The sequence below is a fragment of the Fistularia commersonii genome, chromosome 18, assembly GCF_037954325.1.
Source record: "Fistularia commersonii isolate RoL2024-O1a breed Wild chromosome 18, RoL_Fcom_v1.0, whole genome shotgun sequence".
Taxonomy (NCBI): Eukaryota; Metazoa; Chordata; class Actinopteri; order Syngnathiformes; family Fistulariidae; genus Fistularia; species Fistularia commersonii.
This window is the reverse complement of record NC_141301.1, coordinates 2,050,498-2,068,119: the sequence shown is the minus strand read 5'-3', so window position 1 is coordinate 2,068,119 and position 17,622 is coordinate 2,050,498. Positions and strand designations below refer to the sequence as shown.

At 44.7% G+C, this 17,622-nt stretch overlaps 1 protein-coding gene across 4 annotated transcripts in view; it reads right to left on the bottom strand.

Annotated features, from left to right (window-relative positions):
• Nucleotides 1-17,622, bottom strand: part of arhgap42b (Rho GTPase activating protein 42b) — an 86,055-nt gene that overhangs the window by 54,538 nt on the left and 13,895 nt on the right. For all 4 annotated transcript variants that reach the window (XM_086163988.1, XM_086163989.1, XM_086163990.1 and 1 more), the window contains exon 2: nucleotides 668-763. In XM_086163988.1, coding sequence (XP_086020114.1) covers nucleotides 668-763 — 96 coding nt within the window. The remainder of the gene's footprint in view (nucleotides 1-667; nucleotides 764-17,622) is intronic.

The following is a 17,622-nucleotide window of genomic DNA, read 5'->3' as shown; positions in this document are numbered from 1 at the left end:
CTTGAACAACACAATGTAACTCCAAGTCCATCACACTTGTGTGAAATCATAGTGTCCACTCAGGAAGCAACACAGATTCATTTTGACTTGTTTTAAGGACATTACATCAAAGTTGGATCAGCCTGGAGTTTGTTTTTACACTTTAATTTTGAGTGTGATTCCTAATCCAGACCTCCATGGGTTTTGATACAATTGATTTCCATTGATCATTTTTGTGTGATTTTGTTGTCAGCGCATTCAACTGTGTAAAGAGCAAAGTATTTCATAAGAATATTTCATTCATTTAGATCTAGGATGTGTTTTTTAAGTGTTCCCTTTATTTTTTTGAGCAGTGTATATTGTACAGTTATTTTATTGCCTATCTGTATATTTTATTTATATTGTCTATTTTGTACAGTCTTGTATTTGTATTGTCCAGGACTACTGATGGAAATTAGCTATGAGCTACAATCTGGTACAAACATCTCTGTGCTTAATGCAATTAATCTAATAAACAAACAAATAAACAAACAAACCTTTTGAAGTACAGAATGTGAGCATACGTGTGGCTACCACGTTTCCACGGTAAGTCCGCTAACGGACCAAATAGGCCCCTAGAAGTTTATTTTCGAGAAAGTTGCCGACGACAACACGACCAGCCGTCGGTTCCCCGGCAGGCTGCACTTACCGATGTTCACCTCGTCGTCCGTCTCGGCGTCGCCGATGCACTCAAACTGAAACTCCTGCAGGGACTGGGAGAACTTCTGGACGGCGGCGGACAGATCTGGAAAAACAGAAGGCATCGGGATGAAGAACACGGAGGCAGCCAACTGAATCGGACAGGAGGCGGACGTCGGTCCACCGTGAATGTCTGATGTGGTAAACGGTCTCAACGTCCGGAAGGCTTTCGCGCCTCGTCGTTTCAAAGCGCTTTACACGAGACGGCGTTCACCCTTTCGCACGCTCGGGAGCCACTCGTGTTTGCTGAAGGACACTTTGAAATGCAGACAGGAGGAGCCGCCAATCATCTGATTGGGAGGACGGCCTCGCTACCGACTGAGCCGCAGCCGCCCCGGTTACACTTCATATTGGTTGTTTAAACACTAGACCTCCGTTATTTCAATCGCCGGACAAACCGGAACACGAAATTAAAGTCCAATATCACTGAGAAATCCAACTTTCTCCCCACGACTGTCTGACTCAAGGCTGATATTCGCGTCCCGGTGGCAGTTCTTGAGCCGCCGAAGGTGCAATGTTCTTTATCACGTTGTTAATGATACTCGGATCCCGGCAGAATTAATAACCCCGTCTTCGTCGCCTTGATCTCTGTCAAAAAAAAAAAAAGAGGAAAAAAAAAGTGTACTAAAGCGGATGCTCCGGTCGAGGCTCGCGATAAATGCATTATGCATCTTTCGCCCGGCGAGATTAGCCGCGATAACGTGCCGTCCAGGCGATGACATTTGACAACCTTCAGAGAAGAGGGATTTACAGACTGACTTTCCAAAACGAGACAGGCCTCGCCTTTTTAATCTGAACGCTCATTGATGATTGATGAAAGGCGGCCGGGAACAAATCGATTTTTCACGAGCTCGGCTCGTCGGGGAGGAATAACGGCATTAAAAGTTTGCAAACAAAATCCGCAATTGCAATAAATATATTTGTTAATGACATTAAATGCCAGATAAAGGTTTTGCGTGCGGCGACTGACTGACGGCGCTGAATCTCACGTGACCACTTTGGATTTTGAGAACCCGGTTTAGCTAAAACAAACACTGCGGCTTAAACAATAACGCGGCTAATTTACTGATATTTTTGGGGGGCTGACAAGCTTCACACATTTATCCTCAACCAATTAAATTGGTGTAAAAGACCAAGATAGCGATGAATGGATGGACTTTTTCTTGTTATTTATTATTAAGTATCTTTATCATCAACTGAGTTGCAGGCACTGTAACATCAAGTATTTGTGGATGTTATTCATTTGAAATAAAACATTTCTGTGTAAATATCTCATGTTATAATGTGGACACCTGCAGTTTTTCGACAAGTGCAGTCTCTATATGTACACATATTTATTTTGTTATCCTTAGCCAGTGCGGCTTATATTCAGGTGCGCTCAATAAACAAGTTAACATGTGCAAAAGTTGTAGCAAACGGCGAACAACTTGCTAAACACTAGCACGCTAGTGAGTGAGATAAGATTATTGCAGCTTATATTAAATTGTGCTCAATAAACAAGTAAACATGTGCAAAAGTTGCAGCAAACAGCAAACAACTTGCTAAATGCTAGCATGCTAGCGAGTGAGATAAGATTATTGCGGCTTATATTAAGTTGTGCTCAATAAACAAGTAAACATGTGCAAAAGTTGCAGCAAACAGCAAACAACTTGCTAAATGCTAGCACGCTAGCGAGTGAGATAAGATTATTGAAGCTTATATTAAGTTGTGCTCAATAAACAAGTAAACATGTGCAAAAGTTGCAGCAAACAGCAAACAACTTGCTAAATGCTAGCACGCTAGCGAGTGAGATAAGATTATTGAAGCTTATATTAAATTGTGCTCAATAAACAAGTAAACATGTGCAAAAGTTGCAGCAAACAGCAAACAACTTGCTAAATGCTAGCACGCTAGCGAGTGAGATAAGATTATTGCGGCTTATATTAAATTGTGCTCAATAAACAAGTAAACATGTGCAAAAGTTGCAGCAAACAGCAAACAACTTGCTAAATGCTAGCATGCTAGCGAGTGAGATAAGATTATTGCGGCTTATATTAAGTTGTGCTCAATAAACAAGTAAACATGTGCAAAAGTTGCAGCAAACAGCAAACAACTTGCTAAATGCTAGCACGCTAGCGAGTGAGATAAGATTATTGCGGCTTATATTAAGTTGTGCTCAATAAACAAGTAAACATGTGCAAAAGTTGCAGCAAACAGCAAACAACTTGCTAAATGCTAGCATGCTAGCGAGTGAGATAAGATTATTGCGGCTTATATTAAGTTGTGCTCAATAAACAAGTAAACATGTGCAAAAGTTGCAGCAAACAGCAAACAACTTGCTAAATGCTAGCACGCTAGCGAGTGAGATAAGATTATTGAAGCTTATATTAAATTGTGCTCAATAAACAAGTAAACATGTGCAAAAGTTGCAGCAAACAGCAAACAACTTGCTAAATGCTAGCACGCTAGCGAGTGAGATAAGATTATTGCGGCTTATATTAAGTTGTGCTTAATAAACAAGTAAACATGTGCAAAAGTTGCAGCAAACAGCAAACAACTTGCTAAATGCTAGCACGCTAGCGAGTGAGATAAGATTATTGCGACTTATATTAAGTTGTGCTCAATAAACAAGTAAACATGTGCAAAAGTTGCAGCAAACGACTTGCTAAACGCTAGCAAGCTAGCGCGTGAGATAAGATTATCGATCCCCGTAGAGGAAATTCTTTTGTCACAGCAACGTAAGAGATGTGAAGAGGAAGTGTCAAATAAATATGAATAGATATTGAGAGACAATTAGAAAAACCAAAAGACATCCATAAATAAATAGCAGAGAGAAACAACAACTGCAACAACATCAAGGAAGACAGGAAGGGTGAAACTAGACAACCAAAACTAAACGACAACACAAATGTGACAATAACAATGATAAGAATAAAATAAATTAGTTAAGCCATGACACATGAATGAGTGGGTGAGATGGAGTTACCAGAAACGCACCACTTCCATTGCGAGTGTAATTTTCCAAAGCGCGTTCTCCTCATCTGGTTACCACGGCGATGACCGAAGAAGGGAAACGTGGAGAGGCATTTTCCGACCGTTCGTAAAAACCACGACGCAGACTTCCCTCCGAAAAGCCAGCTGGGGGTGAAGGAACTAAAATCAAAGTTGTCCACTTATTTATGCTAGACAGCCTTTTCCCTCATGAGGTCCAAATACCGTGCAATAAACCCTTTTTCCAACTTTTCACTTTTTTACTTTTTTCATTCTACATATTTACCTATTTATTCCTCTAGATGTTGTTGAGATTTTTTTTTTTTTTTTTTTTATATTTTTGGTCCTATATTTTTTTCTGTTTTATATCTCAAACCCAAAGATCCTGCTATCGTTGTATTGTTGTGTCGCATCCTGCTTTTTAAGGTTGTTTTTGTCGGTTTTTGATTTCACTAAGCCTGAGAGCTACCATCTCCAAATTTCATTGCACTCTATGTAATATCAGTCAAAGTCTTGAATCCTTGGTGATTATGTGGAAGTGTGCTTGAGTTCGGACAAAACATCCCTGCCTGATTCCATTCAATGCAAGTCATCGAAGTAAGGTCATGACAAAAAATGTCCGGAGTTGTATTGTGCAATATAGATTCATGCAGTTATGCAAGGAACACCTACATATTTTGTACGTAGAAAGAATTCTCAATGTTTCGCTTGTTTATAGTCGCTCGCATGCAGAAAAAGCGTACATCAATACACCGAGTATCCGATAAATTGCGCATCTATGCAATGAACTGTACATCTATAGGAGACTTGTATGTCTTTCTATTGGGCGGTTCAGACTCAGTTGGGATAAGCTCCGCCCCCTCGCCAGCGAGCGGCAAAGAAAATGAATGGATGGGAGTCAAATGATATTTACAACAATTGAAAAGCGGCGACTGGAAACAAAACACTCATCCGTTGCATCAAGAGTTTAAGGTATTATATTTCACTTAACTATTAGATTGGATCTGCGAATGGTGGCATTTCAAGTCGACTTCCTGAACACATTTGGTATTTCCACCTTAAGCTCATTCGTAAATAACCAGACCCGGCTGGAACCCGTCGCTAATGTTTCACCTACAACGTGTCGGGTCTCACTTTCAGTTGACTTATTTCTTTCTTTTTTTTTTTTTTCCGGGGGAAGGATGAAAAACACATCATGCAGGATAATGGGCCCGGAAATGTCAGATACCTCGACGTCAGCGGGCATTAGACATCTTAAATGCCAAGACATAACCTCCCTGTGGATGGTTTCCATTAATAACCCTATCAACTGTGTAATGACTTTAAATGGAAAGTACAATGCGGGACATACTGACACAACGGCGCTTCCATCGGATAACATCTCGCCTTCCGACGGGTGGTCTTCCGCACTCGAGATTGTGAAAACTTCAAGTGAAAAATCTACTGTATTCTTCACCGAAACCCGAGCCAGTCAAAACAAATGATCTCCGGAGGGGTTTATTTAACGCCGGCCGACGGCCGAGAAGGGGCCGGAAGCGTCCGACGCCCCGTCAGGCGTTCCCAGAGCCGCTTCTGTAAACACAACTCGGCTTTGGATGCTGAAAAAACAAAACGAGATGAAAAAACCTTATTTCTTCCTGGACCTCCGACAGAATTTGGCCGCATCATTTCCTGCTTTGAGTCCCAGAGATTGGTTTGCTCCGGTGCGTCTTCACTCCCTGTCACCTCATTTTTTTTTTTTTTTTTTAGAATCCAGCCAAGGTCTCCAGCAGCTGATGTAGAGCCCTGGAAATCTGAAATGAAGTGATGGGGGAAGGGATAGAGCGGACCACTTCACCCAACCGGTGGCTCGAATCCATCAAACACACCTGACGGCCACGCAAAAACATAAAAGCTTCACGAGGAGGCCAAAAAAAAAAAAAAAAAAAAAAAGGTATTTAGCGAATTAATTCAAAAAGAAAAATCATCCGATAATTATCGCGATTTTCCCTTCTGCTTGGTAATCATCAGAGGAAATTAAGACGTCAATCCAAAATGAGCGCAGGCGTCGGTTCGGCCGACGTCGAGGCCGAAACGCCGTCCCCGAAAGCGGCGGCGAGGGGAACATTTCCAGGCCCGCTGATTTTTGCCCCCCTGGTTCGCCTTGCCTTCCCTTCCGAGGCTCCTGATTTGAGATCAATACCGGGCCGCAATTGTCTGGGTGTGCTCACAGCACCATCAATAATAGATGGCGCTTGAGCCCCGACGCTAGAGAGGGATCCAGGCCTGGAGAAAAAAAAAAAAAAAACGCAATCTGCGCCTCGCATTGTTCATCAGCAGAGACGAGAAACAATGGACGCGACAGCCGCATCCTTTTTTCTCATGCGGTACATTAAAATGTTTAAGTAGCGAAAGCTTGGCGCGGCCAAAAGACGTGTTTACCGAGTTGTATTGGGTCGATTCCGAGAACAATTTCGCTCCAGGGCTTTGCCAAAAACGACAAAACAAAGGCCGCTGTCTTTCCATCTGATGGTTTTCCTGCAAAATGCTGGTCTGCGGTCGTGATTTTTGTCCGAGGGTTGTGACGTTCCAGCAGCCTCGTATTGCTAGCCTTTTATTAAAACTCCGTGGTATTCAACTTTGGCAGCTTTTTTTTGTGTAAACCCAGAAAAATGTGTTTAAAGTCGGGAAACAATACAGGAATTAAGTACTTGGTCACATTTCAGCACATAAATCCCCGACTAAAAATCCAAAATGCCTGACAATGACTAGCGGAATTGGATTTCTGAGCATATTTGATCGCTTATTCTCATGGATACGAGGACACGGTAGACGAGTATATATATATATATATATATACGTATATATACGTATATGTACGCATATATACAAAATTACTGTACTATCAGATATCACTTACCGCTATATGTGCAATGCTACGATTTACAGCATGTCATTTAATTTTACGTTTTTAAATGTATTTAAATGTTAAAATTTGAAATACATTTATATGTATGTTCTATTCACAGCATGTCTTTTAATTTTACCTTTTTAGATGTATTTATATGTTAAAATTTGAAATATGTTTAAATGTATGTTCTATTCACAGCATGTCATTTAATTTTACCTTTTTAGATGTATTTAAATGTTAAAATTTGAAATACGTTTATATGTATGTTCTATTTACGGCATGTCATTTAATTTACATTTTTATATGTATTTAAATTTAAAAATTTGATATATGTTTATACAGTATGTGTGTTGTATTCACAGTATGTCATCAGCATATATGTTAAATATACATGTATCACTATTTGTTAAGTTATGTTATGCAATGTTTGTCTATCACACTATCTATCTATCTATATATATATACACACAAAAGTGATGTCTGGTGAGGTTCATGGCTTGTGAGGCAGGAGAACTGCGTGCCTCACTTAGTGGCTCTTTGCAGTTGTTTTATGATCACTCAGCACAAGATTTGGTCAGTTTTTGTAAGTTAAAAAAAAAAAAAAAAAAAAAAAAAATCACTGTACATTGGAAATGTAGTTCAAATAGCAAAAGTGTTTAAATATTCAAAAGGGGACATGCAGAGAGACAGAAATACAGTCTTATTGCCGTCAGTCAGCCGTCAATGTGCAATCTACATTGAGGCTCAACAGTCTGTGGCCTCACCGCATGTCTCTTCTTAGTATTTGAATGGTAAATGTGAAGATCCAGCGATTTTGAATAAAACAAACTGGTGAAGTTTAATGAAAATGAGTGCAAGCAACTGATAAATAGAACCATTTAATTCTTTTTTTAACGTTTTTTTTTTTTTTTTCAAGATTGGCAAGTGAGGCACAGCCTCTCCTGCCTCCCCTGACTGGATGGGAACAACAGATTTGTTCAAATCACATCATCTATAACTTAGAAATAATATTTACATTTACAAGATGTGCACTGGCGCCTGCACCAGCAGTGCTGTTTGGAATTGGTCAGGGATGTATTGGAGAAAGCTGCCCAAACACGAGATGGGTGACTACCAGCTGACAGAGGAAGTGTCATTATCTCCACAGGTACACGCCGCCGCCTCGTAATGCCCGTGCACGGCGGCGCCGCCGAGTCGGGTCCCATCACATCACGACGGGGCATCAATTTACATTTACATTTATTCTCAGCGAGAACTTAATCACGCGTGAGATTTTTTCCGTCACTTATCTGAGCGGCGCCGAAACCCTGGCGCTCTCTCGCTCTCTGATCTGTCAGTTTGGAAATCTGTAGAAAACTGTCCCGGTTTGATTTGAGGCGACGCAAACGAGAAGCAGAAACCACTTAACGGGAGGATCTTCTTCTTTTCATGTCCTCTGCTCCCTTCATCTAACCTTCTCCTTTCATGTCAACTAACTTCCATAAACCAACTCTGGTCTACCCCAGAGAGGCGGTTCCAAACCCCGCACTTCCTCCAACCGGATCTTCACCATCCCTCCTCTGTCCGTGTCCAAACCATCTCATCAAACATGATTTGTCCCTCTGATGGGCTCGTTCCTCCTCACTCCAGGAGTGAACCTCAGCACCTTCATCTCTGCAGCCTCCAGCTCTGCCTCCGGTCTTCTCTTCAGTGTCTCTAAACCAGAACCTATGGCTGGACTTTTGACCCCAAGTACTTCAAATCTTCTCTGTTACCTCACTTGGGTCCCTCTAACTAACAATCACATTCTCCCTGGTTTTGGCTAACCTTCACTCCTCGCCTTTCCAGGTCACATCTCCACCTCTTTGGATGTTCCTCCACCTCCCACCTCCAGCTTGAAGTCCTGCGTCCCATCTCACCACTGTCTCACAGCTGGCATACATGTCCTGCACCCATCCAGATCTCCTCATGTAATGCCACAGTTTGCAGGAGATTGCAAGGATTCTTTTTTTTTTCTTCTCTTAAAACATATTCCAAGTTCATGATTGATCTCAAGACCCGAAACAGCTAGCGGTGCACTTCCTGATTATGAAAATGTTCCTCTTATCTGGTCTCCGTTTCCTCTTCCCTTCAACTAGAAACTCTTCTTCTTATACCTGCTTGCAGGAGGATTTGAAAGCATCTGTGTCGTGCCCACTGAGCTCAGAAACGCACTTGGAGAAGGAAAGTGGGGGTGAGAATACACCCTTATCTGGAATCGGTGTTCCATCGAAATTACATGAAACCATTATTTGAATCCGGATAAACGTCTGCGTGCGTGGCACTGCTATGAATCATCTACAGGAAAAGAATAAAATAGCTAAATGGTCACCGAAACAGGAAGGGGGGCACTGATACGCAGCCCCCACCCTCCAACCACGGCATTCTTCCAGTTAAAGTAAACTGCAGAAGCAAAACACACACACACTGATTGTATTCATAGGCCACTTTTGGTCAATGTGTTAACTGCACATTGCCATGACAACCAAAAATAAAAAAAAAAAAAAAAGAACCTCACACAGATCAATAGGACCAATTGGACCACCAGCCCTCAACACACACCGCCCAGCAGCGAATCATTAACTAGCTCGTCATTTGGACTTGACAATAACTTGGCGTCGGACGCGCAACCGGTTGGAGGACGTCGGCGTGACGGAGGTGACTTTGGATTTAAGGAGGAGGCAAACCTGCAGCCATGTGGCCCATCATGGCTCATTCCAGTTTCGGGGAGGAATCGGTGTCTCGGGGTCAAAAAAAAAGCAGTTGAGGATTTACTTTCCGGGTCAAATGAAGTTCAACCTGCCGCAGATCCAATTATTCTCTGCTGGAATCCAGCCATCGGGGGAAATAGAAGATACTCCCGTCCTGCAGGGGGCGCCACTGAGCACACTGGGTTTCTTCCTCCACTGATACTCGCCTGTATTTACCATTTACTGCAAATCACTTGGAATTTATACAACGATTATTTCATAAAAAATCCAGATAATCCTCACTTTGTGTTTCAGCGAGGAAGTCGTTTCAGCTTGGGTTTTGTTGATATTTAAAATGTACCTGAAGTACCTTCAGGTGCACAGGACTGTCTCAGAAAATTAGAATATTGTGATAAAGTTCTTTATCTTCTGTAATGCAATTACAAAAACAAAAATGTCATACATTCATTAAAAATCAATTGAAATATTGGAAGCCTTTTATCATTTTAATATTGTCGGTTATGGCTTAAGAAGAAAACTTCAAAATCCTATCTCAAAATATTAGAATATCATGAAAAAATAATTTTACTTTTTTCAATTGCATTACAGAAAATAAAGAACATTATCACAATATTCGAATTTTCTGAGACAGTCCTGTATACCTGGAGGTACTTCAGGTTTTTGTAATGCAATTACAAAAACAAAAATGTCATACATTCATTACAAATCAACTGAAATATTGCCAGCCTTTTATTATTTTAATATTGATGATTATGCCTTACATCTTAAGAAAACTCAAAAATCCAATCTCAAAACATTAGAATATCATGAAAAAGTCATTTTTGTTTTTTTAAATTACATTACAGAGGATAAAGAACTTTATCACAATAGTCCCATTTTCTGAGACAGTCCTGTACATACACTGCAGAAGCAACACGTGTTCATATACACACACACACACACACACACACACACACACTGATTGCATTCATAGGCCACTATTATTTAGTGTTTTCACTTCACTTTAAGAGAACCGACAAAAAGAAACTAGTAGAGAGACTTCCTGCGTCAGTCCGAACCTTCAGGGACAGATGATCCAGATAGGCCTTGTTTACATAACATTTTTGGGTAGTACAGTTATTTAACGGAAATCGGCTCCGGAGTGGAAAGATCGGAAAACGCCTCAGGTCTCCATGGTGACGGGGGGAGAAAAAAAAAAAAAGTTGCAGCCCATTGCCAGAAACTCCCGGTTTACATTCTCTTAGAATTGACCCGCCCTTGTAATTTGGTGTCACGACAAGCAACAACTCCACCTCACTGTCCGTCCGCACAAATACCGCATTCCTTGCCGCCGTCGATGTTCGCGCTCGCCGTCGTAGCCGCGTTCGTTGCCGCGTTCGTTGCCGTGCCGAGACATGAAGTGTCTCAATGCATCAAATCACGTCGCCAACATCTGGCCTGGCATGTGAATGACGGGGCGTGAGGGGGTTTCTGGTGCATCCAGATCATTTTCTAAATGTTTCTAAGAACTAAAGCAAACGGAGAAGTCCACGTCCTGCTTGACAACAGTTTAAATAGCCGCGGCATCTTTTTTTGAGGGGAAAAAAAAAAGCACTTCTAAGCCTTTGTTTGATAGAAATTTCCATACGTTTAAAGGTTTTTCAATTCAAGGAGCTTCAAAAACACGCCTGGAACCGAAAGGGGTCATTTCCCTCTAAAGCTAGAAATTAATTCTCCGTTTTGATTTTCACAGGACTGCGTATTCTCTTGATGTGGAAACGCTGTGACACAATGGCAGCAAAGAGAAATTAATTCTGAGCGATAAAACCCACATTGGTCTAATCGCAGCATGCGGTTTGTCCCATTTCTTGGACTTTTGCTATTCTATAATCCCGGCTACATACTGCAGTGTTTTCCCCGGCTTCCCGTGAAACGGCGTCACGCTTGCCGGCGCTCAGACCATCGGCAGATGACATCAAGTCACCTCCTAGCAAAAAGCCGCAGAGGTAATATATCGGTATGAGCCCATTTTTTTTTTTTTTTTAATTTATTTTATTGTTTGGCAAGATGGCGGGCGGGAGGACGCTGGTGCGTTCGGCTGCCGCTTCCCGCTCTCCAACCAATCAACCAAAGACGACAAAGGCTCACCTGGACAATCTCCAGCAAGCTACCAAACTAGCTTGCCGACCTGAGCAGGCTGGCAGGCTAGCTAGCTAGCCGGCTAGCCTCTCGAAACTCTGGATCTCGACGGTGACCTGAGCTGGCTGGCTAGCTGGCTAGCTAGCCGGCCTCTCGAAACTCCGGATCCCGATGGCGCCTACCAAGACGGCATTTCCATCGGCCGAAATCTTCTTGCTCCTCCTGCTCCACCATCTCTCCCTCCACCAAAAATCCATCTCCGACATCCAGCTCCACCACTTGCCTCCTCACAGCAGCGCGACGCTCAGCTTCACACCGGCGAAGCTCCTCCAGCTCGTCCCTGGACCGGCGCTCATCGCCACACTCTGCAATCATGGACTTCTTCCCAATAATTCTGTGTATGTTCTGTTCCTTCTGTTTTTTACTTGTGAAGCGTCTTTGGGTGTCATGAAAAGCGCTATAAAAATCCCATGTATTATTATTATTATCATATGTTGTGCTATTAGCCTGTTAGCATGACGAACCTTGGATTTGCTGCTTTTCGCTAAACTCGGACGAGATGAGCGTTTCCCCTCCTTTCGGGATTTCGTTTTGCCTTCGGCTGGGATCCTAAGAAGTTAATGGCTAAAGGATATACAAAGGGAAGAGACTTTATTGGAAGTGATCGCAAGAACGGGCAGCAAAGAGAAACAGAATAAAAGGGGGAGATATATTTGAATATCCTTTTCAGCGAAACCGGCGCTATCAGGTTGTAAATCTCGGCAGAGACGCCACAGACAAGGGCTTTGTGTTTCCACTGTGTGTGTGCGCGTTTCTTTTAATCAGTTAATTTCAGGGTGCGCGAGCGAGCTCAGGTACTCTCCAGCTTCCAAGGCGGAGAGATTTAAGCTGGTGACACTGCTTAACAACGCTGTCATGTAACAGCAGACAATGCCACATCTTCATCCTGCAAAGAGGAGGGGGTGGGGAGTGGAACAAAGACAAAAAGGGAAGAGGTGCCTTCAAAGAGACTCCATTGGTCTCCAGATTTCTTTTTTTTTTTCTTATCCTTCTCTTCCACGTCTCCTCTGACAGAAGCCGGGGTTTTAGTGCATTACACTTCAGACGTGAAGTGAGATGGAGAGCCGGGCTCTTCACGGGGAAGAATGAAAGCGAAAGAGCGACTCGCCGCCGCCGCCGCCGCCGCCGCCGCCACCGCACCTCCCTGAAATCGGAGGAGTTATTTACCACACAGTGCGCAACATGTAAAAGAGGAGAGGATTGAGATAACGAGAAAAAGCAATACTGACTGAGTGAAACCTTGTCCTATTCAAGTAACGCGCCGCCGTTTAATGTTATTACACTCCATATAAACCAGCACGCAGCTTCGCTAACGGACACCGATAACGTTGCTAACGCAGCAGACACGGGAAACAAAATGGAGGACGCATGGAACGGACGTCTCTTTGTCTGGATTTCAATCGCCAACGCGGCTCCGGGGCAGGAACCTACCGCAGTTCCCTCCTAGCTGGACGACCTGCTTGTGCAATAAAACCACCGCAGATGGTACAGAATGCTGCAGCACGGTTGGTCGCTCAACCCAAAAGGGCTCGTGTTACACCTCTGTTCATCCGGTAGCTGCCAGGATCAAGCACAAGGTCCCGACCCTGGCCTTCAAAACCACCTCAGGAACAGGTCCAGCATATCTGAACCAAATGATAAGACCTTATGTTCCCGACAGAGAGCTGCGTTCCTCTAATACAAACCTACTAGCAGTACCTTCTGCTCGCTCTAAGCGATCTCAGGCAAAACTGTTCCCAGCTCTACTACCTCGGTGGTGGAACAAACTTCCAGAAGCAACAAGACCAGCATCATCTCTCTCAACCTTCAAGAAACAGGTAAAAACTTTTCTCTTTCAGGACTTTTTACTGCGCTGATGCCCCAGATTAGGTTAGGCAGCAAGTTAGGCTATGCAGTGTGTGTGTACATTTGTGTACGTCTTTGTCAAAAAAAAAAAAAAAACCTCACTTCTTCTTCTTCTTCTTTCGGCTTTTCCCGTCAGGTGTCGCCACAGCGAGTCAACTTTCTCCATCTAACCCTATTCTCTGGATCTTCCTCTCTCACACCAACTACCTTCATATCCTCTCTCACTCCGTCCATAAATCTTCTCTTTGGTCTTCCTCGAGACCTCCTGCCTGGCAGCTCCAATTCCAGCATCCGTCTACCAATATATTCACTATCTCTTCTCTGTCCATGACCCAACCATCTCAGTCTGGCTTCTCTGACCTTCTCTCCAAAACATCGAACATGTGTCGTCCCTCTGATAGACTCCTTCCTGATCCTCTCCATCCTGGTCACTCCCAAAGAGAACCTCAACATCTTCATCTCTGCAACCTCTAGTTCTGCCTGCTGTCTTTTGGTCATTGGAACAGTTTCTAGTCCAAACATCATCGCTGGTCTCACCACTGTCTTGTACACCTTTCCTTTTATTCTGGCTGATAGTCTTCTATCACATAGTACCCCTGACACTTTTCTCCACCCATTCCAACCTGCTTGGACCTGTCTCTTCACCTCTTTTCCGCACTCTCCGTTGCTCTGGACTGTTGACCCTAAGTACCAGAAATCCTCCGGCTTCTTGATCTCCACTCCCTGTAGCCTCACCGTTCCACCCGAGTTCCTCTCATTCACACACATATAATCTGTCTTGCTGCGACTAACTTTCATTCCTCTCCTTTCCAGAGCATACCTCCACCTCTCTAGATGTTCCTCAACCTGTTCTCTGCTCTCACTACAGATCACAATGTCATCCGCAAACATCATGGTCCATGGGGATTCCTGTCTAACCTCGTCTGTCAGCCTATCCATCACCATTGCGAACAAGAAGGGGCTCAGAGCTGATCCCTGATGGAGTCCCACCTCCACCTTGAACTTCTCGTACGTCTTTGTCAAAAAAAAAAAAAAAAAACCTCACTAACCCAAGCTTATTGTTCTGTATATTTCCTGTGCATCGTGTATTTGCAAGTGTATTTGCAGTCCCTATGTCCTCTATTGTAAGTCGCTTTGGATAAAAGCGTCTGCCGAATGTAATGTAATGCAATGTAATGTAATAAAAAGGAACCGACCCAGGGTAGAACCCAGGTAACCGACAGGAACCGACCCAGGGTAGAACCCGGGACACGAGATCCGAAGACGGGACCAGGACTGTCAGTCTGTACTCAGCCTGGCCCCGCCCACTCCACCGCGAACACCCTTTATTTCTTCTTCTTTTGTCTCCAGGGCAACCGCACACTGCCAAATATCATCCCCGTTGGGGGGAGAAAAAAAAAAAAAGAAGACGAATGCTGCAGGTGTCTCGTAGACGGAATTCTTACTTCTCCATTTCGACACGCCTTGTTAAAGACGTTGCATGCGTTCTGCGACCGCCTTCTTCGAAATTGCGACAGTCGGACGCTGATGGGGGTTCGGTCGTGTCGCGCGGCGCGAGCCGATCACGCAGGAAAGGCATCGCTCTGCGACGTTTGCCTGGATAAACTGTCGCGCGATGAGGCCATTCTTGGAAACGAGACAGGCCACGCAGGCGGTGAATGAAAGCCTTTAAATGACAGCCATGGCGGCAGGTGCCATCAAGGCTCGCCGCGGAATCACCACGATGGCCCGTCGGCTGACGTTGACATACAGCCCGAGGGACAAGGGTTTCGCGAGGGGGAGGACGATGTTGCGGAGGAGTTTGCGCAAAGATCGGGGCTCTCGCTCTACGGTCGGGAAGCCGTGAAGAAACAGATCTCACAGGGAAACCACGGCGGGTAAAATCGGTCGAAAACCAACTTCACTGTATTTCCACACGATAAGGGCGAGGGGAAGTGTCCTTGTGACAGGAACTGAAGCATACTTCACCAAACCACTTCCTGTTCCACTTTGACTCTGTGGCCCCGCGGGCGATTGGCGTACGTTGCTTAAATTCCCCCCAAAAAATGAGCAGAAGCTTCTTAACAACACTTCCTGCTAGCAGGTGCCTTTTTTGGGAAGGGGGCTAAAACCTTGCACGCAAAATAAAAGCTAATGCACTACTATTGGGCTATTCTGGTATCTAAGAAGCTCTCCGCCTGGGAAAACGTCCACGACACTAGCAATGTCCGAGTTCCAAAATAAAGGGGAAAGGATCGAATCAGGAATGCGGTTCGCTCAACGAGCAAAGATAAAACGAGAACATCGAGAACTTCCATAGTTCAAGGTTCCCGAGTGGCTCCCCCGATTTTCTTCCGGTTCTTAAAAGTCTGACAGTTGGACGAGTTGCCTCGGCGTGGCGGCGCTGTTTCACCCTCATCCGGCCGTGTCCTGCAGCCAAGGATCGCAGAAGAGGCCGGCCCATTACTACGCCTTCTGGGCGCGACCCGCTCCTAAAGGGGAACATCGATCGTCCGGCTCCGCCTGCCCCCGAGGGGCTGGTTTCAGGAAGTTCACTTCCATTATTGGAGAGTTGGAATGCTCTTAAAAGGCCGCTGGGACTCCCTCGAGGAGGAGCGCGTTGGGCGGGTGGACGAAGGGCTTGTAGTGAATCTTGGCCGTCAAATCACACAGACGGCGGGGTGGCCGACGGAAAACAGAACGGAAGACCGAGACTCAATTAACTAAATGGTCGTAAACATGAGGGGGAGGAGAAAGTCAATCACATGAAAAAATGAGGCAGGGAAATGGAACTCAAATGGTACGATCCAAACAAACGAGAAAATACAAAGGGGGATTTTAACGGCAGGAAAAGAACCCTAAAAAAACACGTTCTTTTGCGACTTCAAGATGTTTTTTGACTGATACGGCGCCAAATCACAACGCCATGTCCATGCGGAGCAGCTCTGGACGGCGCTCATTAAAATGATTCACAGACACTCCCTAAGGTTCCCCCCCCCCCCCGTGAGCAAGCGCTTGGCAAGGACTCGCTGCCTTTCGCCGGTGCGGAAATCTTGCGAGGATCCCGGCTGGACGGGTGACGCCGCACCAGACCGACTCACGCCCCCTGAGGTGACATCACGGACCGGGGAAGGGACATTGGTGCCGACAGGATGGGAAGAGTCGGAGGGCCCGGAGAGGTGAATCGAGGGATACCGTACGGTACCATCACTGAGGGGCTAGCTTAGCGCTAACTGCGGTTTCTAGTTTTAAGCCTGTTATTGCGCTCGAGCTTAACTGCCGTCATCTGACCGCTGAACACGACAAATATCCAGGCATGAATTAAAACGACCGAAATATCTAATTCCGACGTCGTGCCTACCCTGTACCCTTCTGAAGGCCATTAAAGGAAAAACGAGAAGAATATCTATTGACCAGCATATGTTGAAACAAGCTGCAAGACCAATGCGTTCGAGATGTAGCGCGCGGTGTGACGTGACTACGGAATTGCAACACCAATTACGAGGCGACATGCTGGCTGCGCGACCGCTCCTCCAAATCTCCTTAGAGGTTTTTAATGAAGTGCTTTGACACGGCGTCAGGAAGGAAACCCCATAAAAAAAAAAAAAAAAAAAAACATTTGTTTTTCCCGCACAAATTCCGGATTCCCACAAAACGGCACGGAGCATACCCCGGGTGTCCCGATCAAATTAAAATAGAAACAAAAACAACACAACAAAACGGTGTTCTCAGACGCCAGACGCCGCTTTTTTACCGGAGCAAACAAACAAAAGAGACGCTCGGAAAACCTCCCGCTCCGACGCAACCCCTTTGTAGAGACACCATACCGTCAAACCTGTACATTCAGGCGAGAAGCACCCCGAGAACGCTTCATCTCGTCAGACAGACGCCGCCGATTCCAGATGAGAAGGTGTTCAAAGAAGGACGGTTCTGCGCGCCCGGCTTAGCGAGAGATGCCGAGATCTCTTTGATGCAACAGTAAGGGCGCGTCGTGCCACTTTGATTTCATTTTTGAGGGATTGTACCGTGGGAGTGGCCCTTTAGGTAAGGCCTATTGCGCTAGCTCGGTATTACATTTGCCTGTCAGTCGCTCAGCAGGGGTGGAGAGGTGGATTGTGTGTGTGTGTGTGATGGGAGTTGCTGTGTAAGGAGAGCAAACCAGACAAGCATTGCTCCCAGCACACAGCGTTTTTTTTTTTATTTTTATTTTTGTTCCCACCTTAAGCCAGTGCCTAAAATAAAGCCCCATCTAATAACTCCTTACTCGCCGCTCCGGCAGCGGGGAGCAGCTTTAAGCAGCCCTCGGTCAACCTG